Source organism: Capra hircus, chromosome 18, assembly GCF_001704415.2.
Source record: "Capra hircus breed San Clemente chromosome 18, ASM170441v1, whole genome shotgun sequence".
NCBI classification, from domain to species: Eukaryota; Metazoa; Chordata; class Mammalia; order Artiodactyla; family Bovidae; genus Capra; species Capra hircus.
In genome coordinates, this window is record NC_030825.1 from 25,126,597 (window position 1) to 25,154,299 (window position 27,703).

General features: G+C 50.8%; 1 protein-coding gene across 1 annotated transcript; it reads left to right on the plus strand.

Annotated features, from left to right (window-relative positions):
- On the plus strand, positions 465-27,703 carry MMP2 (matrix metallopeptidase 2). The gene is made up of 13 exons (XM_005691985.3): positions 465-964; positions 3,816-4,042; positions 5,017-5,165; positions 6,211-6,339; positions 6,560-6,733; positions 9,319-9,492; positions 10,364-10,537; positions 12,797-12,952; positions 14,006-14,141; positions 18,796-18,932; positions 20,371-20,530; positions 24,893-25,002; positions 26,778-27,703. The coding sequence occupies exons 1-13, from the start codon at positions 809-811 to the stop codon at positions 26,879-26,881; spliced, it is 1,986 nt and encodes a 661-aa protein (XP_005692042.2). The 5' UTR covers positions 465-808; the 3' UTR covers positions 26,882-27,703.

The window sequence follows — 27,703 nt, forward strand, 5'->3', positions numbered from 1 at the left end:
AGAAGGAAAGGGGGCGGGGGAGGCGAAGGAAGGAAAGGAGGGAAGGAGGAGAGGACGGAGGGGCCCTTCCCTTTGTTTCCATCTCTGTACCTCTTTCCATCTCTCTCATCTCCAATGATCTAAATACTCTTTCTCTGATGATCTGTAGGTGCGGCTGATCATCTTTTTGACCGTTCCTCCCCATCTCTTGACCCACGCCCCTGGAGTGCAGGCCGTCCTGCTCCCCAGGACGTCGAGAGTCTAGAGTGGTCGCGCCGGATGTTTCTAGGCGGGGGTCCTTAGGTTTTGCGCCCCCTTGGAGAGTATAGAGGTTGGGAGGTCGCGCACTGATGGTGCTCACAGAGGCCCAAAGCAGCTAGCTGAGGGGAGAGGAGGCGGAGAAAAGAAAAGAAAGGAGAGAAGAGGCGGAGGGCAAGAGGGGGAATGGGGCGGAGAGGGGCGGGCCCGAGCGCGCCCCCACCCCACCCGCCGCAGCCCTGCCAGCGTCCTCCCAGCCCAGCCGGCCACATCTGGCGGCGGCCCTCCCTTGTTTCCGCTGCGTCCAGACTTCCTCCGGCGGTGGCTGGAGGCTATGCATCTGGAGCTTTAAACATAAAAAGGCTTTGCCAGGACGGGGCGAGAGCAGGCGCGGCGGAGCGGGCTGGGAGCCGGGCCATGCTCTGCTGAGCCGGGCAAAGCCGAGGAGACCGAGTCGAATAGCCCCTCGGAGCGCAGCGCCGCGCGGGGGAGCAGGCGCCAGCCAGGCGGCGACGCGGCCACACGCACCGACCCAGCCACCCCCGGGCGACGCGCGGGGCCCGGGAGCGCAATGACCGAGGCGCGAGTGTCCCGGGGCGCGCTGGCCGCCCCTCTGCGGGCGCTCTGCGTCCTGGGCTGCCTGTTGGGCCGCGCCGCCGCCGCGCCATCGCCCATCATCAAATTTCCTGGCGATGTCGCCCCCAAAACGGACAAAGAGTTGGCTGTGGTGAGTTGCGACGCTAGCCTCATCCAACCAAGTTTAGAGAAACTTTGGAGCGGGGGGAAAGGCCACCCCTCCCCCCACTCCCGCGGTGGGCTTACAGCGTGGGGGAGGGGCTTCAGTAAACCGCGCGGGGTGGTCTTTGGACCGCCGAAGGAGGGGTGGTGGAGCTGCTGTAAGAGGAGAAGTCCTTTGATAAACAGCTTGGCAACTTTCAGGACCCAGAGCTGGGGCGCGCCACCAGCAGGGTCGGGAACCGAGGTGCTATGGCAAACCTCTGGAATGGGCCCCTTTTGCAAATAACAAGAACATTGTCCAGGATCTGGGATTTGGCAACACGGGGGCGGCTTTGTAAACAACTCTTGGACACATCTGGGGGGTTGGCTGACAAAGCCAGTTAGCCAGCGTCCTGGGAGGACTTTGGCAAAAAGCCTGAAGGGGTCTCTTTTGCAAACAGTGGAGGATCCTTGAAACCCCTGTTTAGGGGTTCCATCTTAAGGAAGAGGGGGGCCTTTGACACACAATTTGGATAAAGCTTTGAACACGTGAGGGTGGGAGCTCTGGGCAAAGCAGAACTTTGGCCAACGTCTAGGAACCTTCTGCACACATCTGGAGAGGGGTCCTTGGACCAACCCCTCGGGGGTCCTTTTGGCAAGTATTTGGGGCCGATGGGAAACGACCAGCGCATCCTTTCTCAGTGGCTCAGTGAACAAGTTGGTCAACGAAGGTCAAGGGTTGGACCTCAGAAAGTTTCCTCGAACTTCTCCAAAGGAGTCGGACGACGGCTGGAGAGAACTGGCCAGCAGGGCGGAGGGAGGGGCAGCACGAGGGCCCCGGCGCGTGGGGCGGGGGCGGACTGAGCCCGGCTCGGGTGGGAGAGCAGCCAGGGAGCCCTCCCTCCTGGCGGGGCTCCGAGCTGCAGCTCGAATGTTTTGAGAGCGCGCGAGCGCGCGCGCCTGGCGCGAGCGGCATCCCTGCCGAGAGGTTGCACAAGCAGGGATGGGGGCAGCGGAAGGGCACTCCCCTCCCCCTGTAAGCACCCGGGCTGGGTCTGGACCCCTCAACACGTTCCTTCCAGCGCACATCTGCCCTGTTAATTGCTTCAACCACCCTTTGTTGTTGTTTAGTCGCCAAGTCAACCGCCTTAGCAAGCCCTTATTCTCCCCACACTGTCCAGGACAGGATCGTCACGCCCTTGGTCACCTGATCACTCAGGGAACTCCTTCTCAAGCTATGACACCACCCCTGCCCCTTTTCCAGCATCCAGGTCTCTGCCTTTTTTGAACAAATGGAGCTGGTCTGCATAAAGATGGGGCTGTGGTTGAGGGTGAAGGTGGAGCTTTGGAGCATCAGTCACAAAGCTACCTGGGTCCCCACACCTTCTACAACCTATGGAGGTCCATGTTGCCCAGAGACATACAGTGGGGGGCTTGAGAAACCAAAAGTTGAACTTAGACCACCTGACTTCAAATCAGGGGTTGCACTAACTAACTGGCCTAGTGTGACTTCTCTCTGAGCTTCTCCTGCAAACTGAGAGTAATAAGGGTTCCTGTCTTGGGGTTAAAGGAGAGATAATCTTAAGAAATTCCCTAGTGGTCCAGTGATTAGGACTTTATGCTTACACTGCAGAGGGCACCGTTGGATCCCAGGTGGAGGAACTAAGATCCTGTGTGCCTCTTTGCATGACCACAAAAAGTAAATAAAGGAAAATAAAGGAGAGGTAATCTTAGACACTTTGAAGGGTACCTGGGACATGGAAAACACTCAATAAGTGTTAGTCATCATATGTTATTATCATTTATTATTAATATTATTATTATACTGTTTCTTTCCTCTTTCCTAACTACCCTCCTAAACAAGGTTAGGGCCCCATTAATAAGGTCTCCTGGCTCTCCCCACCATTCCTATCACATATTTAATTTTTCAGTTATTTGTGATCCGTCAGCCTCCCTATACTGGGCTTTGAACCCAGTATAGGGAGACTGAGACTAGAAACATCTGTCATGCTCACCACTTGACCCTTATCCCTAACACTGGGCTTGGTACCTGGTAGGTGTCAAAAAGTATTTGTCAAATAAATAGATGAACTGATTGGTCTCTGACCCCCTGCAAGGGACTGTTTGGTTTTGGCCTCCATTTGGACTGAGCCAGCTGCACAGTCCCTGAGGGACAGGACTGTTTTCTTTGGGAAAATGGCAGATTCAGATTTTGAACCCAGGTCTGTCTCTTGCTGGAGCCCAGGGCACACAGCCCTTATAAGAAAAGTGAGGGAAATAATCCCTATGTCATCAGCATTTTGGTGGATTAAAAGAGACAGTGGAGGTAAAGAGAGGTGGTAGAGAGGTAAAGGTTCTAAGCCTGGGCTCTGGAGCCAATTACCTGGGTCCCAGTTCATTTCCGCCATTTAAGAGCTGGTGATCTTAGGCAAGTTTCTTAACCTCTCTGTGCTTTAGTTTCTTCTTCTGTATGATGGAGATAGTAATAATGTCTACATGATAGAGGCTATGAGAAGTTTTGTTTTGTTTTGCCACACTGCGCAGCACTGGGGGGATCTTAGTTCCTGGACCAGGGATCAAACCCGTGCCCCCTGCAGTGAGCATCAGATGAGTTAACACATGCTGACATCAGTACCTGGGCATATAGTGGGCACCCAATATGTACTCCCAAACCACAGTATCTACAGTTTGTATGTCACTCGGCTAATGGGAGTGTGGGGCCATCTGGGAGTGTGTATGTCACTTAACCAGTGGTTTGGGAACCTGGGACTCTACCCAGTGCCCTGGGATTGCTGATTCCTTTGGCCAATACTATACCATCCTAATGTGGCTGTTTGTGCCGGGGTCCTTATTTCTTCTAGCAATACCTAAACACTTTCTACGGCTGCCCCAAGGAGAGCTGTAACTTGTTTGTGCTGAAGGACACCCTGAAGAAGATGCAGAAGTTCTTCGGGTTACCCCAGACAGGTGAACTGGACCAGAGCACCATTGAGACCATGCGGAAGCCACGCTGTGGCAACCCCGACGTGGCCAACTACAACTTCTTCCCCCGAAAGCCCAAGTGGGACAAGAACCAGATCACATACAGGTGCCAAGGCAGGGCTGTGGGAGGCAGGGCGGGCCCTGGTCCAAGGGACACTGTGTCTCGTTGGGCGTTGTCTTCTCCCCTCTCCGGGGACCCAGGAGGGAACTTGGGAGGACCTGGCATCCTAAGGAGTTTGCGTACAAAGTTCTTAGGAATGGAGTCAAACGGACCAGGACTTGAATCTCACCCTTCCTGGCTGTGGGGCATTGAACTACTTCCTTTTCAGTGCTCTGACCCTTGGCTCTCCACTCTACAAAACAGAATTAAAACAAAACCTTATTTATGGGTCGGTTGGGAAGCCGACTGCGTATATAAAGGGGTTTCACAGTGTTCAGCACATAGTGAGAGGGGGGTAGCCATTCCCTTCTCTAGAGGATCTTCCCACACCAGGTATCAAACTCAGGTCTCTTGCATTGCAGGCAGATTCTTTACCATCTGAGCCACCACAGAAGCCCATAGTCAGTGCTAGTCATTGTCATTATTAGATGAGGTCATTGAGTGGGTAATGAGAACTTGATAATTGGTTGCTATTGATAATTGGATTTCATGGTATAGAGTTGTTGTAATTGGTTGTTAATTGGGCTGAGAGCTTTGTTCTGTAGGGCTCGTGTTGCACTCCAAGGATGACACCTCTGCTGGGTCCCAGAATGCACTGTTTACATTCCTATCCATATGGGTTGATCTAAGGCTCCACAGGACTTAGAGGCGCTCTAGTGGGCTCTTCTCCCAGAAAGCTCTACTTAACATGTACACGCATGCCCACACGTGCATCCATACTCACGCACACACTCATGCAGACACATACCTGTCACATGTATGCACACATTCACACACCTGTGCACACGCAATCACCATTGCACACTCACACAATCACATATACACACCCTTGCACACATACATACACACTTGTAGGCCTAGGCATACGCACATGCCTTTGCACACCTGCACACATTCAAATGCACTTTTGTTACCTCCAGGATCATTGGCTACACACCAGATCTGGACCCCCAGACAGTGGATGATGCCTTTGCTCGTGCCTTCCAAGTCTGGAGCGATGTGACCCCGCTACGGTTTTCTCGGATCCATGATGGAGAGGCTGACATCATGATCAACTTCGGCCGCTGGGGTAGGCAGAGGAGGGGCGCAGGGGGGTCAGTGTAGAGACAAAGGGGCAATCTGGATATTAGAGAGGCACGGGGGGCTCTCCTTTCCAGCTTAGCTAGGAGGGCAGAAGATGTAGACACTAGAGTGGTGTAGACTGGAGCAGACGTTGGAAAGCCACATTGATGCAAAACGGATGATCTGATCCCCTGGAGGTGGTGTAAAACTGAAAGCAAACTGTCTCCCCACACTGTCCAAGATGGTAGCCCCTGGATCCTCAAGGCTACCTACTCTTAGTTACAATTGATAACATTTAAAATTCAGTTTCTTGGTCACACTAGTCAAAGTTCAAGTGCCCTGTAGTCACATGAGGCTAGTAATTTGGACAAAGAACATTCCCATCTCGGCAAGGAGTTCTGTTGGATGACACTCATAGACGCTGTGGAACTCTAGATATGAAATTGGGTCGGATACAATGGACCAGTGTAGACTTGAGAGTAAGCAGAATGGATGCCGGGGTCTAGGGCACCAGGTGGGTTGGGGTGGGAACACAGTAGTGTAGACATGAAGGTAAGCAGTGTAGACATTGTGAGTGGAAAGTGATGAGGGGAAGTAGCACAGGAGACAGTGCAGGTATGTGGGTAGATGGTATGGCCCTGGGTGGCATAGTGGATATGAGGGTTAGTGCTGTGGCCATTGGGAATAATATGACTTGAAGGGAGGTGATATGGCTAAGAAAGAATGTGAAGGTCCTTGGTACAGACGCTGGGGACAGCAAGGGTGGTGGCGAGGAGACTGGTGTGGCCGTACACTGGCATGTGGGTAAGTGTAGTATCATCAGCAGTAGTGTAGACAGTGAAGGCTGGTGGTAGAGATTCTGAGGGCTGTGTAGACCGTAGGATGCTGACTACACTCTACTGGCCTGCTGTGTCCTCAGTCCTGGATAACCCAACAGGGTGAGGGAAGGGGTCAGAAGGTAGATGGGCTGAAGGGCCCCAACCATGGATGAGATGTGGCTGGGGTTCAGCCCCCAGTGGGGTAGCTAGAAGCTGAGATCCAGTGTGTTTCAGAACATGGAGATGGGTACCCTTTTGATGGCAAAGACGGGCTCCTGGCTCATGCCTTCGCCCCGGGCCCTGGAGTTGGGGGAGATTCCCACTTCGACGACGATGAGCTGTGGACCCTGGGAGAAGGACAAGGTAAGAATATGACCATCTACATGCCTGAACCTCCTCGCTGATTCTCTGCATGCCTCCCTGTCACCTAGCAATGAAGATTGTGGCTTCCCTGGCAACTGTAGACCCCTTCATCTGCTCAGGTGGGAGGGGGAGGGAGGTCACACACCCCAAATGAGTCACAATCCTGGTCTCCGAAGAAAGGCCTAGAGAGATTCACCCTCCACCCTGTGTGGCTCCTCAGTGGTCCGTGTGAAGTACGGGAATGCTGACGGGGAATACTGCAAGTTCCCCTTCCTGTTCAACGGCAAGGAGTACACCAGCTGCACAGACACAGGCCGCAGCGATGGTTTCCTCTGGTGTTCCACCACATACAACTTTGACAAGGACGGCAAGTATGGCTTCTGCCCCCATGAAGGTGAGTGTCCTCCTGGCTTCAGGCCTTGACCTTCCGGCCTCCACCCTCCCCAGGCCTGGCACTGCCAATCAGCCAGTGTTCCCTCCACTTCCTTCAGCCCCCACATCCCAATTTGAGCCATCACTGTGCCCTTCTCATCTGTTCCATTATTCACTTAATACTTTCATTAAATCGATTCCTCTTTTAACCTTCACCATTAGCAATATTTTTGAACTCATTAGTTTGATGTGCTAATTATTTTTTTCCAACATACATTAAAATGAACTTAGAATGATTAAAATGCCCAATGGGTCTCTTGAGAACTACTTTCTACCCTCTAGCAGAATTGGAGGTTCAAGGGTTGAGGAGAGCCTTGGGATGAATCAGAAGCCTAACAATGGGATTGGTACTGAGGCCAGTACCCACCTGGCTTGGGGACACAGACCTGGGGGATTTCAGCCGTTGCTTCTGGTTCTGATGCTGACTCTGTGTGTCTGTGTCTGGGGGCTGTTCCATCTGCCTTTCTTGGTCTCCATCTATCTTGGCTTGTGACTGCAGCTCTGGGTCTTGGCAGAGGCAGCAGGTTTGACCTAGTATTTATGTGTGTGCTTTTGTCAGTGCTTGAGACATAAGCTCTAGATATTTTGAAACAATGTAGAGGGAAATTTTTTTTTAAAGAGTGAGGGTATTGACATATACATTCATTCTTTTTAATTTATCCTTGACATACTTCATAATCAGAAATCATGAAAGGACAGCATATATAACCTGATACTCTTATCAAGTCATCATGTTTAATGATTCAGGAGGTTCAAAGCTGGGAAGATGTGGAGAAAATGTGAAAAAGTCCAAAACCTTTTAAAATACCTTTTTTCTTTACTAGTCCATAAAGACTCCTTGATCTATAGATACCTCTGTCTTCTTAGCTGTAATTTTACACATTTGTGAATCTTTCTGACTTTATTGCAACTGAACCCTAACTACCAGCCCTGTTGACAGAAGGAAAGAAACAAAGAGCTAGTTAAATGTGTCCCTGTTTACGCTTTTAGTTCCCAAAACTCGTGCAATACATTTTATTAAGTAAAGTTCAAGGCATTGGCCATTAACGTCAGAAATATTTAGAACCAAAAATATTTAATGTATCTTGCATTTCCCAGTAGGGATTTGGATGGCGTTAACCTTCCATGTGTCAATCCCTGTGTTTAGAACAGAATGTCTTGATAATAGAAGGGAAACAGCTGTAATTCATAAGTTGAGGAAGGGTTTTTCCCTGTTTTGGACATTAACCATTGACTTGGTGCTTAGTCAGATGCAAGTACGCACGACATGCACGTGTTTGGGTCTTGGGGCAGAGGTTCTGGTTACTCAGCCCCTCCTGACTGCTGAGTCAGTGTCTGCTTCTCTCCGTCCCTTTGAGGGCAGGATTTGGGAGGAGATGGGGGCTTCCTGGGTGGTAGAAATGCCGCTGATGGGAGGCCAAAGGTGGAGACTGGTCTCCATCGAGGTTAACACTTCGCCTTTCCCATTTCAAGGCCACCAAGGCAGCTTGTCTTGTTTCTGGCGTTCCAGGAGAAGGTCCCTGGGTTGGGGAGAAGGGAGTAGTGAGGGTAAGGGGCCCTGAGACTTGTCAGGGTGGCCAGGGACTGGGCTTGATTCTGGCCATGGTGGAGTTAACGGGGGCTGCTGAGGTCACCTCTGGCACCGTTGTTCACAGATGGTCCTTGTTACTCACTTGTGGTTTTGCTAGTTGGCAAATCCAAAGACACACCATTCTGTAGCTTCGGGTGGATGAGGGTGCGGGGCAGCAGGGGGAGAACCCAAGACAGACAAGCCCAGACTCTTAATCCCACTGTCTCCCCTGAACCCTCCAGTCATGGCCCATGTCTTGGGGCGGTCAGAGTAGGACCCTGGGGTGTGTATTAAAAGGTTCACAAAGATACCACCTCCCCCGCCCGCCCTCCCTCTCCTCTCCCTCCTGCAGGGACCACAGCATCTGGGAAAACGCCTGGGGTTGGAGGGAGGTGAAGTTTTCTCTGTGTGCGCAAGCGTGAATGACAGAGCAAGGAAGGGAGAGATGGAGATCAGTGTGTTTTGTAGTTCTGTACAACCTTCATCCATCTAGGTGGTCACGACTAGTTCTGGAGCCAGCTTTCTTCAAACCTCAGTTTCCCTCTGTCAAATGGAGAGATATTGCCATCCTGCCCACCTTGGATGATATATTTAGCAATCTGCAGGGATGCAGGCATCAATCAGGCAAAGTAGACGGTGACCCTGGGGTTGGAGTAGGGCTCTGGAGGCCCCCACCATGTGCCAGGGGTTAACTACTTTATTGCTGGGGCAGAGGGGGGCGATCCATAAGGTCCAAGGAAAAGGATGGGGCTGGCAAGGGAGGAAGGAGTATTTACCCCCAGAAGTTCAGAGAAGCAACAGTTTACCAACCAGTATAGATTTTTTTAAAAAATATTTTATCAATGCTATGACTTCCCTGGTGAGTGGGCAGGTGGGCAGCCAGCTCTGCATCCACACAGGTGCCCAGCAGATGCTCAGGTGGGCAGGTGGGCCATCTCCCTCACATTCGCACCCTCCCTCTCTCTCCTGCACTCCAGCCCTGTTCACCATGGGCGGCAACGCCGACGGACAGCCCTGCAAGTTCCCATTCCGCTTCCAGGGCACATCTTACGACAGCTGCACCACGGAGGGCCGTACGGATGGCTACCGCTGGTGTGGCACCACCGAGGACTACGACCGCGACAAGAAGTACGGCTTCTGTCCGGAGACTGGTGGGTGTCGCGCCTCTCCCCGCCCTCTGATAGCAGACCCACGAGAGCGCCCTCCCCCAACCCCCGTTTCCCCAGGACAGGGGTTGCTAATCAGGACGCTCAGCGGCTGGCCCAGCACGGACACCAAAGTCAGGACAGACGTTGGGCACCTACGGCCAGTTCAGCCGAATTGGCTGGTGATACACAGGACTCCCTCAGAATGACCTGCACTCTCCCAGCCTCTCTGGTCTTTGTCTCTTCCTCTCCCTCATCCCAGAGTCTCTCTTCCCTGCCCCTCTTTGTCTTAGTCTATATCTCTTTTGATCTTTGTTTTTCAATAAGAACTCCCTCTCTCCCTTCCTCCCTCTCTCCCTTCCTCCCTCCCTCCCTTCCTTCCTTCCTCCCTTCCTTCAACGGATATTTGCCGAGTCCCTGCTCTCTGCAGAGGACACAGGTAAGTCTCCCACTGGCCCATGTGTGATGGAGCTTCCAGTCTTGGAAGGGGTGTTGGCACCCTCAGCTCCGCTCAGCTCCCTCTGGCCCCGCCATGGCCCCACCCATGGAAAGCTAATTTAAAAAGCTCTGGAGTCTGGCAGCCTGGGTCTGCATCCCAGCCCTGCCACTTGTTAGCAGCACTGCCTAGGCAAGTTACTTAATCTCTCTGAGCTCCAGTCTTCCCATCTATGCAACAGGAGGTAATCTAGGGTCCCTACCACACCAGGTTGTTTAAGGGGGGCCAGGATGTGAGATGTGCATAAAGCTCCTGACCCAGTGACCCGGACTGAGCGAGCACTCAGTACGTCTGTCCACGTAATGTCCACGTCCTGTCGTTGCTCCGGGTGGTGGCCTCAGACCCCCTGCCTCTTGCTGACCCATGTCCCTGATCCCACAGCCATGTCCACTGTGGGCGGGAACTCGGAAGGTGCCCCATGTGTCTTCCCCTTCACCTTCCTGGGCAACAAGCATGAGAGCTGCACCAGCGCTGGCCGCAGTGATGGGAAGTTGTGGTGTGCGACCACCTCCAACTACGATGATGACCGCAAGTGGGGCTTCTGCCCCGACCAAGGTATGAGGAGCCCTGGCTTTAGGTAGGAGAAGCCGCAATCCGGCCCCGCCCATGTGTAGGCGGGGAAACCGTCCAGAGTCCCCACCCACTTCCGCCATAGGCACCGCCCCCTAGACACCCACCTACCGGCATCTCAGCATCTCTACTGCGGACCCTCCCACTCCGCAGTGACGCTGCCAGTTTCTGGTGGGGACCTCTTGCCTGCTTAGCCCCGCTTCTCTGGGCAAAGAGGTGGCCTCCAAAATAAGACCCGATCCATCCCAGTTCCTGGGTGGGAGTCAGTTTTCCCCAGCAGATGCTGCTTTCCCCTCCCACCTCTGTACCCCTCCAGATGGGTCTGTCACCCCCAAACATCTCAGTGCTGGATACAGGGAACCCTGTTCCAGAGAGATGATTCTCCTGCGAGACATTCCCACTCCAGCAGAGAGCTGCCTTCAGGGAGCTGGGTGGGCAGAAGAGAGGAATACAGTAGGCGCCTGCCTCACCCTTGCTCTCCCCACCCTCCACGCAGAATGGGGAAACCCTCACGGCCCTCCCTGCCCCCATGGGCACCGTCCTTTGCCAGATTGTGAATGGAGGGGTCCTTGTCAGTATTGGGTGCTGAAAACACAGCTGCCAGGGACAGCTCTCTGCCCTCCAGGGCTCACAGACTTGAGGGAGAGAGTGACCAGGAGACAGGCTGTGACCTTACTGTGTGGTCATTGCAATGAACAGGATCCCTGGGGGCACCAGGGAGTCACTAGGCTGCAGGCCCAGTGTCACTGGGTTCAAGGCCCCAGGTGACCAGGTGAGAATGCTGGGCTGGGGACAGCCAGTATTGGGGCAGCCTCTTTTTAAGTTACTTTTCTTCTTTTTCACTCTCACTGAGATGGAACTTGGAGAATGCCAGCTGACAGAGGCTGGCCAAGGGAGTTTTTTTATCCTCCCCCAAGTGCCATGCTAAGACTTACCCTCATTTTACCTGCTCTGCTCCAGCCTCTATCTAAAGGTGGGGTTCTCCACCTGCCGGAGTGATTTAAGGCTCCAGAGCACGTATAGTGTACTTGGTTGGGGGAGGGGGCAGTGTATTAGTGCCCCATTGCTGTTGTGTAGTCGCTAAGTTGTGTCCGACTCTTTGTGACCCCATAAACTGTAGCCCGCCAGGCTCCTCTGTCCATGGGATTTCCCAGGCAAGGATACTGGAGTGGGTTGCCATTTCCTTCTCCAGGGGATCTTCCCCACCCAGGTATCAAACCTGCATCTCCCGAATTGGCAGGTGGATTCTTTATCATTGAGCCACCAGGGAAGCCCATTTTAGTGTCCTAGGGCTGCCATAACCAGATGGCTTAAAACAACAGAAATTTATTCCCTCGTACTTCTAGAGTCATCTGGAAGTCTAAGATCAAGGTGTGGGTAAGGCCACGTTTTCACTAGAGACTGTATCACTCCAGTCTCTGCCTCTGTTGATATTTGGCCATGTACCTTCTAAGGACGTGGGTCACACTGGATTAAGGGGCCACCCTCCTGCAGTATGGCTTCATTTTAACTTGTAGCTGAATTTATCTGCATAGACAATACTTCCAAATAAAGTCACAGCCACAGGTATGTGAGGTTAGGACCTGAACGTGTTTTTGCAGGTACACAGTTCAACACACAATCGAGTGCAATGATAGGGTTTGCCCACTGTCTGGCTTGAGCCTGGGCAACCACTCCAAGTGAGCATCTTTTCACTGCTTTCCCTGGGGAAGAAATGGTGGACCCAAGGGTTTCCTCTCTGGAGACTGCAGAGCAGGTTTTGCCCTTGTTCTTTATAGAGAAAACGAAGAGCCAGGAAATGGGATTTTTAAACAAATGGGCCTTTAAGTAAAGGATTTGCCAATGCTGCGTGCTCCCCTCTATAGCACATGTGCGGTCCACATGGAAAGGGATGAGGGGACCTGGGTTGACTCTAATTGAAAGTAAAAGGTATGGTCTGTTAACCTCAGAATTCTCACAAGAAAACATCAATATGTGCCACTTCCATGCTCTGAACCCTACCATGGAGATGTCCTCAAATGTCCCCATTGTCAGAGCCAGGCCTGACTACTACTACTTATTGTTTTTTTGGCTGCACCGAGTCACATGTAGTATTTTAGTCCCCTGATCAGGGATCAAACCCCTCCCCCCAGTTTGGAAGCCCAGAGTCTTAACTATTGGACCGCCAGGGAAATCCCTGATCTGATTTTCTCTCTTATCTCTCTCCCTGTCCTTCTGCCCCCCTCCACTCCCTACGGCCCTCAGGGTACAGCCTGTTCCTGGTGGCAGCCCATGAGTTTGGCCATGCAATGGGGCTGGAGCACTCACAGGACCCTGGAGCCCTGATGGCGCCCATTTATACCTATACTAAGAACTTCCGCCTGTCCCATGATGACATCCAGGGCATCCAAGAACTCTATGGTAAGCCTCAGCTTGGGGTCCCCGGGGCAGGGGTTTGGGGAGGTCGTGTTGCTGGAGGTAGAGTGCCAGGGGGTGGAACCAGCCAGATCTGGGACTGCAGGAGACAAGAGCAGGAGTATTAACCTGCTCTGGGGATATTGGAGCATCACTCTAAGGCCCTCGGACAGCCCTTTCCTTTCCAAATAACACCAGTGTCTGAGCCTTGCTTGGCTCCCCAGAGCCATGCCGTGAGGCAGGTGGGGCAGAAATGGGCTCTCCATTTTCTAGGTGAGTCAGCTGAGAGAGGTCTGAGAAAGGTAACCTTCTGGCCCCAAGGTCAATGAGGTTTATGCATCCAAGTGAGGTTTAGAATCCAGGAGAAGTATTAATAGCTAAATATAGTGTAGAAATTCCCAGCACCTGGAATGACCTTAATGATACAGGATTACAAAGCTTCTAGTTCTCCAAACAATTCTTTTGTTTTAACGTGTAATAGGATCAGTACAGCTAGTACCTGGAACCACTGATTTATGTATATTAATGCTTACAATGAGGCCAGAGTTTACAAAGTGACTCCGTTTTTTAAAATAAGTCAACGTATAATAGTACTGGTGGCACTTAGACAAGGCTGAAATCGTGAAAATGGTTCTGGAGCGACAGGGCATGGGGAGCATAAGACTTGGGAAAGAACTGCAGTAGAGTGAGTGAGTGGCTCTGGGTTTGAGCTTCGCCTCTGCCGCTCACCGGCTTCAAGGGATGGAGCCGGTCTTTACCTCTCTGGACTCAGTTTCCTCACCTCTAAATGGTGGCTGGTTACCCTCAGGAGTGAAGGAGGTGCCTGCCACACCCCCAATGCTGGCCACACAGTCTCCCCTCTAACACTCTGACTCTCTTGTGGGCTCAGAAACCTTTCCAAGTCCAGGCCTCATCCCCCTGTCTTCCCTGGGCTGACACCGAGGCCAGAATACTATTCTTCTGACCATTAGCAGGTTGGGTGGGCCAGTCTCGGGGCTCAGCCTGTGGGGAAGAACCCCTGGGGCTGGAGAGAGTCTGAGGTCGGGTGTCTTCCCCCAGGGGCCTCCCCTGACATTGATACTGGCACCGGCCCCACCCCAACCCTCGGCCCCGTCACTCCTGAGCTCTGCAAACAGGACATTGTCTTTGACGGCATCTCTCAGATCCGTGGGGAGATCTTCTTCTTCAAGGACCGGTGAGTGTAGGAGCTGGCTTCCTTGCCCTCTGCCCTGCCTCCATTATTCTCGTGCCTCCATCTCTTGCTCAAGGACCCCACTGGGGGCTTCACAGAATGGCCGGTATGAGACCCATTTTTGCTGCATGTTGGACAGATTTTGATGCTACCACAACAGACACTTTCTGTGCTGTCTGCTGGCCTGTGGGTCTCCTCGGTGTCTCAGCTTCGGGTTGCAGTATGCATTCAGGGATGGTCTGCATGTCACTCCTTCTCCTGGGGTTAGCAGCTACTCATGACAAATGGCAGGAGCACAAGAGTCCAGATCAGACCACACAAATACATTTCAGGCCTCCACTCTGAGCATATTTGAGAATACTTCACTGGCTGAAGCTAGTCACATGGCCAAGCCCACTATCTACTCTAGGGGGTAGTACTGCACAGTCATGTGACATCACACATGTATATAGATTTCTAAAACAGGGATGGAGGGAAGAATTAGGAACAATGCGTCTACCATAGACCTCCTGGAATGGCCTTGACCTCAAATGTTCTATGTATGGGGAACAAGTCACCACAGGGCAGAGAGGTGGTATCCTTCAGGCTATAAATAAAGGGCCCCACTCAATCCACCAGGGCTGTGATTCACTCAGCTGTCCTAGAGGCAGGCAACAAATCTACAACTACCTTAAAGCATCCATCCATCCTTCCATTCTTCTACCTATCCATCACGCATCTATCACCCAGTATCCACCCATCCATCCATTATCTGTCCATCCATCATCATTATGTATTCATGCACATCATCAGGTCTTCATCATCTGTCCATCCATAGAGCATAATAGTTGAGAGAATGGTTCTGGAGCCAGATTGCTTAGGTTGGAATCCTGGACCTGCTACTAACCTGTGGCATGATTGTAGGCAAGTTAATTGTGTATCTTCTTTTTACCTCAAATTACTCATCTGGCTCAGACTGTAAAGTGTCTGACTGCAATGAGGGAGACCTGGGTTCAATCCCTGGGTCGGGAATATCCCCTGGAGGAAGAAATGGCAACCCACTTTAGTACTCTTGCCTGGAGAATTCTATGGACAGAGGATCCTGGTGGGCTACAGTCCATGGGGTCACAAAGAGTTGGACATGACTGAGCGACTTCACTTCACTTCACTTCATTCATCTCCAAAATGGGATTAATAGTCCAACCTATCTCATAGGGCTCTTTTGAAGATTAGATGAGCTTAGTGCTTAGAACAATGCCTGACACAGACTAAGTGTGTTCAATCATACTAGCTGTCCTTATTGATAAATAATTACTTGGCTTCTACTGTGCCAGATCCTCTGCTAAGCTTTGGCATCTGGGGGTGAGTGTTCTGTGCTGTGGGCAGAGGGGCTGCTTAATGCCTGGATTGTTGTTTCAGTCACTAAGTCGTGTCTGACTCTTTTGCTACCCCATGGACCATAACTCGCCAGGTTCCTCTGTCCATGGCATGTCCAAGGCAAGAATACTAGAATGGGTTGCCATTTCCCTCTCCAGGGGATCTGCCCCACCCAGGGTTTGAACCCACATCTCCTGCATTGGCAGGAGGGTTCTTTACGCTGAGCCACCAGGAAAGCCCAATGCCTAGATTTAGTGTTCTCAAGAAAAAAGGTCAATGAATCTCCCCAACAAAAATCACTTAGAGTGTGAGAGTTAAAAGTTTCTTCCCCGACCCTCAGGCCCTCTGACTGGAATTTCTGGGAATGGGTCCCAGGCATGTACGTTTAAAAAAATTTCCCCATGAGAATTCCCTGGTGGTCCAATGGTTAGAACTCTGCTTTCGCTGCCAAGGGTGAAGTTCACCCTGTTGTCAGGGAACTAAGATCCCACAAGCTGCAAGGCACAGCCAAAAAGAGAGAAAAAAAAAATGTCCCAAATGATTCTGATGCACATTAAAGTTTGAGCGCCACTCGTCTGGTTTAGGGAACAGAGGCAGAGAGGACCATCATGGCAGAATGAAAGAGATGTGACTGCAGAGATATTAACACAACACTTTGTGGACACATCTGAGTCCAGGAAGGCTCCACAGGTGAAGTGATACCCAAGTGGGAACATTAGAGGAGAAGCTGATGCAGGCAGACGTGAAGGGGCTGGCAGGGTGGGAGCGTGGTTGAGACGAAGGAATTGGAAGAGCAAAGCTGGAGAGATGAGAAAGTTACTGGCTTATCCCCGGAGAGCCTGGTGAGGCTGAAGATGTTCCAAAAACTCTTGTGAAGGGGGTCCTCTGCTCCAGGCATTGGGCTAAGTGCTGGGTTGGGGGTGGGAGGAGTGGGGCAGATGCCAGAGAGAAATGAGACCCATAATGCACTGAGAAGTCAGGTCCATCAGCCCGCGAATGCCAAACCAGGACATGTAACAACAGATCTCAGTGTGTCCTGCAGCCCTCATTTCAGGGATGGGGAAGAGGTGAGCCCAGGGAACCCACACTCTAGCACTACCCTTGATCTGCTGCACTTCTCCCTAAGGAGACCTTGACCACACTGGTGGGTCTGAGTACAGAGCTGGGAAAGGGTGTGGTGTGGTGCCTAGGCCCAGGTCGGAGCCATCGCTGGTCTGACACATCCCACTTTCTTTCAAAAGGAAGTTGATGAGTGTTTAATGGGCTCCTTGAATTGATCAGTAAGTATTTAAACACTGACCATATGCAGAAATTGGTGCTGGACATTGTGGGGGACTAGAAAGGCAGTATTGAAGGATAATTCTACTCCAACTTTGGCATCAGATCTGGATTTGAATCCTGGCAATTCCACCACCACTCTGAGCGTCATTTGCCAAGTAAGGATCATGGTACTTTCCTGTATCAGGATGTTTTGGTCACAAGTAACAAAGAATCCCAATGGTCATGTATGGATGTGAGAGTTGGACTATGAAGAAAGCTGAGTGCCGAGGAATTGATGCTTTTGAACTGTGGTGTTGGAGAAGACTCTTGATTGAGAGTCCCTTGGACTGCGAGGAGATCCAACCAGTCCATTCTGAAGGAGATCAGCCCTGGGATTTCTTTGGAAGGAATGATGCTAAAGCTGAAACTCCAGTACTTTGGCCACCTCATGCGAAGAGTTGACTCATTGGAAAAGACTCTGATGCTGGGAGGGATTGGGGGCAGGAGGAGAAGGGGACGACAGAGGATGAGATGGCTGGATGGCATCACTGACTCGATGGACGTGAGTCTGAGTGAACTCCGGGAGTTAGTGATGGACAGGGAGGCTTGGCGTGCTGCAGTTCATGAGGTCGCAGAGTCGGACACGACTGAGCGACTGAACTGACAGAACAAAGAATCCCAACTCAAACCAGCTTAAACAATGGAAAGAAAGTATTCCCACGTGGTACACAGTCCAGGGGTAGGGCTGCCTCCAGGGGTGGAAAGAGGGTCACAGATTCAGTGATTTTTTTGTCCACTACCGTCCTTGGCATTGACTTCGTCCTCAGTCTGAGTCCCTTGGGGTCACACGATGACTACCAATGGCAATTGGGGCTGTAAACTTCTTTACCCATAGGCAGCAGAAGAGAGATTAGAGAGAGAAAGATCTCCAGATCTGAAATAAGTGTATGTCTTCAATCTTACTGTGTCAACATAAGACATACGGCCACTGCTGAATCTATAACAGTTGCCGGGGAATGCTAAGCTCTGATAGGATTAGATCAGTGGTCCTCAAACTTTGGCATGCATTAGAATCGGCTGGAAGGATTCTTAAGTCACTGATTACTGGGCCCCAAGCCCAGAGGGTATGATTCATGGGTCGTAAGTGGAGCCCAATAATTTGCATTTCATATGAGTTCCACATGTTGGTCTGGAGGTCTCGCTTGGAGAACGGGTAGCTTAAACTCATCAGAATGGCGACTGGCTCTCTCTATAGGAAAGGAGGGACTATAAGTATGGGTATTTTGTGAGGAATGATTATAGGGAAATAAATAATAGGTGCTGGGTAGACCACCAAGAGTGCATATTATTTTATAATATTGTAAGGTTGACATTTTACAAGCCACATGAAATGCTTCGCACTTAGTAGGCCCTCAATAAATGATGGCTTTTTATTACTCCTGAAGGAGGAAATGGCCACCTGCTCCAGTATTCTTGCCTGGAAAATTCCATGGACAGAGGTGCCTGGCAGGCTACAGTCCATGGGATTGCAAAGAGTCAGATACGACTGAGCAACTAAGCATGCACACACACTTTATTACTCCTGCCAAAGTGTATGAATCCATCATTTCCATTCGGGAAGTGCTTTTGAGTGCCATCAGCTCCTGCCTCAGTTGACTTCTAATCTGGCAGGAAAGATAAAACACTTAAAAAAAAAAACAACAACAGACAATCAAACTACTGTTACAGGCACTTGGTGTTGCCAGTTTTGAGAGACTCAGAGCGGGGAGAGTCCAGTATGGAGAGAGAGGTAGTTAGGGAAGGCTTCCTGGAGGAGGGAGCAGGTGGGGGAGCAAAGTGGTTGCTTCTCTGCTCTGGTGTCTTCCTGAGGGGACTCTGCTCATTCTCCAGTCCTTCTCCACCCTTCCTTTGATCTTGCCTTCCCGCTACCCAGCCAAGGAATTATCCTGGGATGTTTCTGAGTGGGCTTGGGGAGGTATGTGTGGGTACAGCTACAGAGGGACTGAAGGTGTGGTTCCCTGTGTTCCCTTCCCCCACCCAGGTTCATCTGGCGAACAGTGACACCACGTGACAAGCCCACAGGGCCCCTGCTAGTAGCCACATTCTGGCCTGAGCTACCGGAAAAGATCGATGCTGTGTACGAAGACCCACAGGAGGAGAAGGCTGTGTTCTTTGCAGGTCTGTGGGAGGGGACCTTCTTGGCCCTCGGCTCCAGGGGGCGCTGTACCACGACTCCTGTACACTGGTGGGTGCTCTCCTTAGTTACAGATCCACTCTTTCAACCATCATCTGGCAGATTGGTTCAGACATCCAGCATCAACCAGCACTGGCTCACAGAACGAACATTTCAGTAACCTTTTACTTACTTTTCAATCTTTTTGATTCCTTTTCCGGAGGAAAATGACACTTCAGTGCTACTGCCTTTAATACCTTCCTAATGCTAGTGCCTTCGGCAAATGACAGTTTTAGTTAGAATTTTTTAAACACTGATTTGTTTTTATTTTTAATGTTTACACTTATTTCTATAGACTTCAAAATGAATTCCTTGAAAGCAGAATACTGAGTTAAGTCATAGGACGAAGAGACTCTTGTTGTTTAGTTGGTAAGTTCTGACTCTTTCCAACCCCATGGACTGCAGCCTATCAGGCTCCTCTGTCTATGGGATTTCCCAAGCAAGAATGGATTGCCATTTCCTTCTCCGGGGGATCTTCTGAACCCAGGGGTCAAATCTGCGTCTCCTGCATTGCATTGGCAGGCATATTCTTTACCAGTGAGCTACCAGGGAGGCCTATGAGGAGTCTCTATAAGTCGTAAAAATCATTGAGGTAGGGTCATATGGGCTTCCCAGGTGGCTCAGTGGTAGAGAATCCACCTGCCAATTCAGGAGACACAGGTTTAATCCCTGGGTCGAGAAGATCCGCTGGGAAATGCCATGGACAGATCAGCTTGGCGGGCTACAGTCCATGAGATCACAAAAGAGTTGAATGTGACTTAGCAACTGAACAACAGCAGCAGGGCCATATGGGTAACATTGGGGCAATCTTGCTTCTTTACTCTGTATTCAAGCACCTCCCATGTGCCAGGGCTGAAACCCCTGCTCTCAGGGAGCTCATGAGCCAGGAGGGGAGACAGAAAAACAGGCTGTTAGGAGGGGGTGCAGGAAGAGCTGTGGTGGTTAGTGGGGTGAAGGCTGAGATGGGAACACAGGGACAGCTTCCTTGACGCTGAAGGCTCAGACAGCACTGTGGGTGCGTGCTCACCAGCGGACCCCCCAGCTCCTCCATCCCAGAGTGACCAGAGCAGCTGCTGGCTCACAGGGGACCTGAGTGCAAATTAGAAAAAGGTGCCTCTTCACAGCAATCGTGGCGCTTAGAATCTCTGACTTGATGAGTGAAGCCAGGGTGGGACTCACTCCTGCTCACCTTCTTGGGCAGGGACCTTCCATAACCAATTTGCAAAGCCTTCCATGGAGGCCCGGATTTTGGGCACTGAATCCAGAAGTGAGCAGAACTCGTGTCCCCGTTGAGAAAGGTCACAGTGGGGTCGCTGGCAGATTGGTGGTGGGAGGAACAGCCTTGAACACTTGCCGCCAACGCACCCTCTGCTTCTATCCCAGGGAACGAATACTGGGTCTATTCAGCCAGTACCCTGGAGCGAGGGTACCCCAAGCCGCTGACCAGCCTGGGGCTCCCACCTGATGTCCAGAAGGTGGATGCTGCCTTTAACTGGAGCAAGAACAAGAAGACATACATCTTCGCTGGAGACAAATTCTGGAGGTAAGGGAGGGCAGTGTGAAGGAGAGCCGCACCGCCGGCCGTGTCGACAGAGAGAAGACACTGGCCTTGAGCCTCTTGGGTTGAGTTCAGAGGCTGGTGGACTGTGGACGGCCCCTCTCTGGTCTCTAATCCACCAGGGCTACAGGCCCTCTGAGCAGTCACCAAAGGGCGAACCATTCTTGGGCACATCACTGGTACAGTTCTGGTTTGAGCCTCCTTTCTCTGCTCAGAAGTCTTTGGATTGGGCTCATGACTGTCTGGTCTGGAGCCTTGTATTTTAGGGTGACTCACTGAAGAAGGGATTAATAAAAATAAAAATAATAGCTGCTACTCTGATCCTATGTATGAGGTGGGTATTATTATTCTTCCCATTTTATAGGTGAGGATATGGGTTCAGAGAGTTTAAGTATCTGGCTTAACATCACACAGCCAAGTAGTGGCAGGCTGAGATTTGAACCCTGGAATTCTGGCTCCCAGAGAACATGCGATTCTCCACTTTTCTATACTGTACCTGAGGTAGTGGGGTCCCAAGAGATGGGAGTGGTGGAGGCAGGGATGGCAGAGGGCAAACACAGAATGAAAACTGAGACGGGTACCCACAGGAGCTAGCATCCAAATCTGGCCTCATTGGAAACAGCGGCACCCTCTGGCCCAGCTTCCACAGGTCCCCTGGCTGTGGGGGCAGGCTGGCAGGAGGCCAGTTTGGAAGCATGTAGCTCTCTGCCCCAGCTCATCTAAGGGAAGGGTCTAGGGACTTCCCTGGTGCGTCCAGTGGCTAAGACTCTGTGCTTCCAATGCAGGGGCCCCAGGTTCAATCCCTGGTCGGGGAACTAGATCCCACAGCCATGACTAAGAGTTCGCATGTTGCAACTAAAGATCTAGCCTGCTGAGACTGAAAAAGATCCTGCATGCTGCGACTAAGACCCAGTGCAGCCGAATAAATAAATAATTTTAAAAATAAAGGGAAGGGTCAGATTCTAAGAGACCATGGTCAGGGCTGAGGGCCAGGGAGTCCAATATCCAGGAAAGGTTAGTGAGGCAGCCTGGATCTCAGGAGTTTCATTATAAATCTTCCCATTTCCTAGATGAGGAAACTGAGGTCCAAAGAGATGAACTAACTTGTCTAAGTTATTTATAGGCAAGTGTGTTGGCCACTGATTACGCAGATTATAGAATTTTAACTGCTTCTTTTGCCGTCTAACCCTGGGCCCCTGGCACTGTACCTTCCGGGTTATTGGGTCTGTGGAGGAGTGGTCTTCCTCTTTGCCTCCTAGCATTCTCACATTCCTCCTGTGTCTGCATCTGAACCTTTGCCACTCCTGGAACAATCCTGCTTCCCTCCGGAGTCTGCTGTCCTCCCCCCTCTTCCCCACCACCTGCCCCCAGTGGCCCTGCATTCAGAAGCTGTTTATGTCCCCGGCTGCCGTGTCAGGGTGGAATTCCAGACATATTGCTAAGATACTTAGCAACTTAAGCTGATTGATATCTCAAGCCTCAGGAAAGGAAACAGCCAGGAAACCACAGGCTCTGCCCACAGGCTCCGGAACACTCCCAGGCACATGCACGTACTGTGTGGAAATGTATCTCGGCACAGCAGTCACTCTGCATCTCCAAATCTTAGAATCAGAGAGCCCTAGTATCTTTGAATCACAGTGTTGAAAGGACATTTATAATCATCCTGGAGCACACACTGTGAATGTAAACATATGGGAACAGACGTGTCTGTGTGTAATCATGAGTATCGCTTGTGCGCGCACACTCGCGCGCGCACGCACACACACAGACACACACACACACACACACACACTGATGCTCAGGCTATGCTGGCATCTTGCTGGGTATTGGGCAGAGTTATCTGCTTTCTAGTCCTTTTCAATAGCAAGCCTACCTGCCAAAGCCTAGATCTGGGACAGACAGCCTGTTCCACAGGGAAAGCTCTGTAAATCTTCCTTAAAAGCAGCAGAACTGAAACATCTATTGGAGGTTCTGGGTGGGGTTTCTAAAGGAGACAGATCTTTTTCCCAGGAGAGGTAGTTAATGAGCCTGAGACACTGGTCCTGGTAGAGTCTACAGAGGCCCAGGCCTCCTTGCTGGAAAAGGAGAAATCGCTCCAGAATGATACAGGACAAGGAGTTGCTTCCAGCTTGGGCAACCCCAGGGAGTGGTTAGTCCTTGCTTCTAGAAGCTTTCACTAAGCCCAGAAAAATGCATTCAATATCTCCTATGTGCCAGGCATTTACCTTGGTGCTGGAAGGTAGTGGTCAAGCAGTAGGCTCTCTCTGGGACTTCCCTGGTGGTCCACTGGTTAAGACTCTGTGCTCCTAATGCAGGGGGCATAGGTTCGATCCCTGGTCGGGGAACTAAGATCCCACATGGCAAAGAAATCAATATAGCACAGAACTTTTTTAAAAAAAGGAGAAAAAAGAAATAGTTGCTTTCTGCCTGGTGGAGCTTACAGTATCATGAAGGGAAGAGATATAAACATGTACAAATAAAACAGTGATGGTTCTCATGATGGGCCCTGTACCACATCCTGGGGCTATGCATTTCACCTGTATCTCTCACTTAAGGTAGCCACTATTATTAGCTGCGTTTTCCAGGTGGCCTCAAGGATATACCTTTGAAAAATCTCTGACACAAATGTCTGTATTTGTAACACCTACTCTACACTACAGTTCTACAGCCGGAGAGGAGAAGGTCAGAGGGTCACAGAGAAACCTTTCAAAAAGTGTCCCAGTGAGCAGGAAACACTGTCGGAGGAAGCTCTGGGGACAGAGAGTGAAGACACATGGTCCTGTTCAGAGCCAGCATCTTCCGATGCCTCCATGCTGTATTCTTCCTGGAGGAAGAACTGTGAAGCAAATTGGTTCACTTCTCTGAGCCTCAGTTGATTCTTGCCCTCCCTGCCTTCTGTGGTAGAGTGAGAAAGAAATGAGGGCAAGTTCAAGGGCACATAGCTCTGAGCCATTGTCACTCTAGAGAATGTAGTTAGAGAGAATGTGGATGGGATGCTGGAATTTTCCCAAGCTGGGAAACTTGGTTTTGGTACCTCAGGTCACAAGGAAGCATGTTAGGTTTTGCAAGAAATCTCATGACAGAGATGGGATTAAGAAAGGCATTTCTGGCAGTTCTGAGGGTGATGGGCAGAGGGGGAAGAGTCCTGCAGAAGGGGGCTCATAGGGGAAGCTGTTTTTGGCGTCTGGGATTGGAGGTGGTCAAGCTGGCTGTGGGGAAGAAAAGAGTCAGCTATGAGGCTGGTACTGGGCTGTCACCAGAATGAAATTCAAACACAGATCTGTCTAGAAAATTAGCACCACGAGGGCAAGACTTTATCTTGTTTATTACAGTATCCACAGCGACATAGCTCCTGGTCATTAAATATTTGCAGAATAATAAATAGATGGAGTGTAAGTGGAGAAGCAGTGGAATCAAAATGACCCCAGCCTTTTAAAAGTTCTCCCAAAATTAAAATGAAAAAGACAGATGTTGCTAGCCAAGAAAAGAATATGCCAACTAATACTCCAGGTATTTACACAAATTAAAAGCAGAGCCCGGATGACGACTTGCCCTGGGAGCTGCCGTTGGGCCTGAGATGACAGGAAGTTGCTCTGTGACTCACAGGGCTTGGGCTCATGCACCACCTTGTACTGTAACCTCATGTCCCAGCCGAGATCATTGCCCAAGATGTGGACTGTCAACTCACTCAACAGATGAAGCAGCAGCAGTTTTTCAAGCCGAGCAGTGCCGGGCAGGACCTTGTCTCTGGGCTCCCGGTCCTGTGCTCTTTGTACTGCAGCAGAGATCAGAGTTTCTAAGGAAACTAACATTTCTCAGATATTGTGTTAGGCATTTTGCATGGGTTATTACGTTTCATATATATGATAATTAAATATCAATACATTAAATATAGACCATCTAACACGTGGTAAAACTGAGGCTCAGAGAGCAATTTACCACCCTGTAGCCAGAAGGCCTGAGTTGGACTCCCACTTAGAAACTGGGTCCCCTTGTTAAGCCTCTGGTATATAACATGAGTATTATGGTAGTAACTGCCATAGGATTGCCATAAGGATTGACTGAGAAAGTATATGGAAGGTGGGTAACACACTGTTTAAGTGTTAGTAGTCATTATAAGATTGTTTTTACGGGACTATCCCAAGTCACCTAATAAGTGAGTCGTGGAATTAGGATTTACCCAGGTCTGACTCCCTGCCCCTCAGCTCCAGTCAGGGGCCTCCTTGAAGTGTTAGAGCTGGCCTCCCAGGCTCACCCAGGAGCCATCAGCCGGACCCTCCGGTCACATTGCGGAAGGGCTGGCCTTGAGGGAGGCCCACTGGTTCACCATGGCCATTTTCCTTGCAGATACAATGAGGTGAAGAAGAAAATGGATCCTGGCTTCCCCAAGCTCATCGCTGATGCCTGGAATGCCATCCCTGATAACCTGGATGCTGTGGTGGACCTGCAGGGCGGGGGTGAGCTGCCCAGGCTTCTGGCCGCTTTCTAGGACTCCCTGCCCCCAGCCAGGGCCCCACTCCTTGCAAGCACACACTCCCTCATTGTATGCGGAGGCAGGCGGCGCCCGGGGAAAACAAACCAGCCCCTTCAGCCCAGCGCTGGGAAGGCATCCAGACCCCTGACCTCTGCTCACTCAGCCGGCTCCAGGCAGTAAGACCCAGAAAGGCCCCTCACAGCTGCGGAGCTGGGAGCCAGAGAGCAGGGAGGAGGGGAGGCCTGCCGGGGGCGGGCGAGAAACCTGGGCTTGGTGCCCTGGATTCATTCTGGGGTTTGATCCAGGCCCTTTAGGGTTCCACAGGAGGCCTTGTGACTGCCTCCTGTTAGCAGAAGGATGGCTCCATTTGAGACAGGACCAACTTTGTCAGGCCCTGATGCTGAGGTGGCAAAGATAGCCCATTTGTCTCTGTTCCTTTGCAGCATAAAACAACCAAACCAGCAAGGGCTAGAATTTGGAGTTTGGAAACCAGATTCCTGAGGAGGCTTCTGGGAGGTCTCTAGGGCCCTGGAAATGAGTCCAGTTTGGCTTTTTAGAGGAGATTTCAATGAAATTTCACAAAGATGCTTTTTGAGCTCCTATCACATGTTAAGCACATGGCCCTGACTAAACCTCTCACATGTCCAAGAAAAAGCAGGGTACAGCCAGGTGTCAGGTTAAGGATTATCTTCAGAAAGAAACATCTGTTGAGCACCTCCTGTATGCCAGGGGTTTGAAAGGAAGTAAATGAGGTCATATGTGTCAGGAGTAAGAAATTCCAAAACCCTGAGGGGCCAAGCTGGTGCATTAATGAGTGAAGCAGGCAAGGCAGACAGCGGGAAGTGATGTGGTCTGTGGAGCATCAGAGAGTACATGGCTTGTTTTCTGGACAGCTGCTTCTCTGCTTCTGACGATCTCTGCCCTGCAAGAAAAGGGGAGTAGGGACGGCAATCCAGTATTTAAGAATCCATACTTCCACTGCAGGGGGGGTGCAGGTTCGATCCCTGGGTGGGGAACTAAGATCCCATATGCCACCTGGTGCGGCCTCCCAAAAAGAGAAAAGGGGAGTAGTGTTATTAGATATTCTAGCTCTTTTAAAAAGAAATGAGAAATCCGTATTTTCATATGAAATTTCCAGATTATTCAAAACAAAACAGAAAACTTGTGTGGATTAAACAAAACCCATATGTGGGCCATCTGATAGGGATAGCAGTCTCTTGGTTTGCCACCTCTAGGAATGCAAAGTGCCCAGCTTGGTGCTTGTGCTCAGCACAGTGCTATTATTTATATTAATAATACATATATCATCTCATTTTATCATCACCATAACCCCTAAGAGGTGGTATCTTTAGCCATATCTCAAAGATGAAGAAACAGGGACTCAGAGAGTTTAATTCCTTCCTCCAGCCTCAGAAGGGTCTTCTGTGATTTAAAAGTTTCTTCCTGGGGACCTCCCTGGCAGTCCAGTGGTTAAAACTTCGCCTTTCAATGCAGGGGGTACAAGTTCAGTCCCTGGTCAGGGAGCTAAGATCCTACATGCCTCCTGGCCAAAAAACCAAAACATAAAACAGAAACAGTTTTGTAACAAGTTCAAGAAAGACTTTTAGCAACCGTCCACATTAAAAAAAACAAAAACATCTTAAAAATTGAAAACATCTTCCCTATAACAGGCAGACTTGTAAAGTTCTCAGGAACCTTCTCCGTGCTATAATGTCTGAGGATGGGTTGGTCACAGGCTCTTCTCTTTCTCATTTCCAGGTCACAGCTACTTCTTCAAGGGTGCCTATTACCTGAAGTTGGAGAACCAAAGTCTGAAGAGCGTGAAGTTCGGAAGCATCAAATCCGATTGGCTGGGCTGCTGAGCTGGCTCTGCCTCCCCCAGGGCCTGCCCCTCCATCACCTGCTGCACACCGGGCCCTGAGCACCAGGGAAGGACCCGGGTGGGCGTGGCAGCCCTCAGTTCTGTAATTAATCAACATTCTCACCCCCACCTGGTAATTTAAGAAACCCTAGAGTGGCTCTGCCCTGTGCTTAAGTAAAGGTGCTGATTGTACCCCTCCTGGGTGTCCCTCCCCCTCCATATCTCACCGGCCCTCCAGAGCCACCCACAAAGAGATGCCTTGAGATTCTCAATGCAGCCATGCCTTGGGCTGCCTTGGTGCTGCCACACTTCAGGCTCTCCTCCTTCCACAACCTTCTGTGGCTTTACAGCACCCTTGGAACCAACAGAGACTATGTCGAGAGGGCACTGGTGGCCCGACAGTCTGGCCTGGCATGGGGCAGTGGGAGTGGGGCACGGTCGGGTGACCATCCCAGACGTTTGGCCTTCTCCCTGCTGGCTGCCTTAGAACCGTCCCTACATTAGCAGTTTGCTTCGTATGCACTTTGTTCTTTCCTCTAGATCTTTTTTTTTTTTTTTTTTTTTTTACTTTTCCACTTTGACATTGCATTCCCCGACAGAAGGACTCAGGTTGTCTGAAGTCACTGCACAATGCATCTCAGTCCACATATTGATGGTCCCCTTGGTCACTCTCTTTAGTTATGTCCCTCCTCTGTCACTTCCTTCACTGGATGGAGGAAAACCAAGTCATGGCTCCCCCCGCCCAGCCCTCCCCTCCAGTCCCTTCAACAGTTTCCCCGTGGGAAAAATCAGTGAGTACGAATAAAGACACTAATTGAGTGGA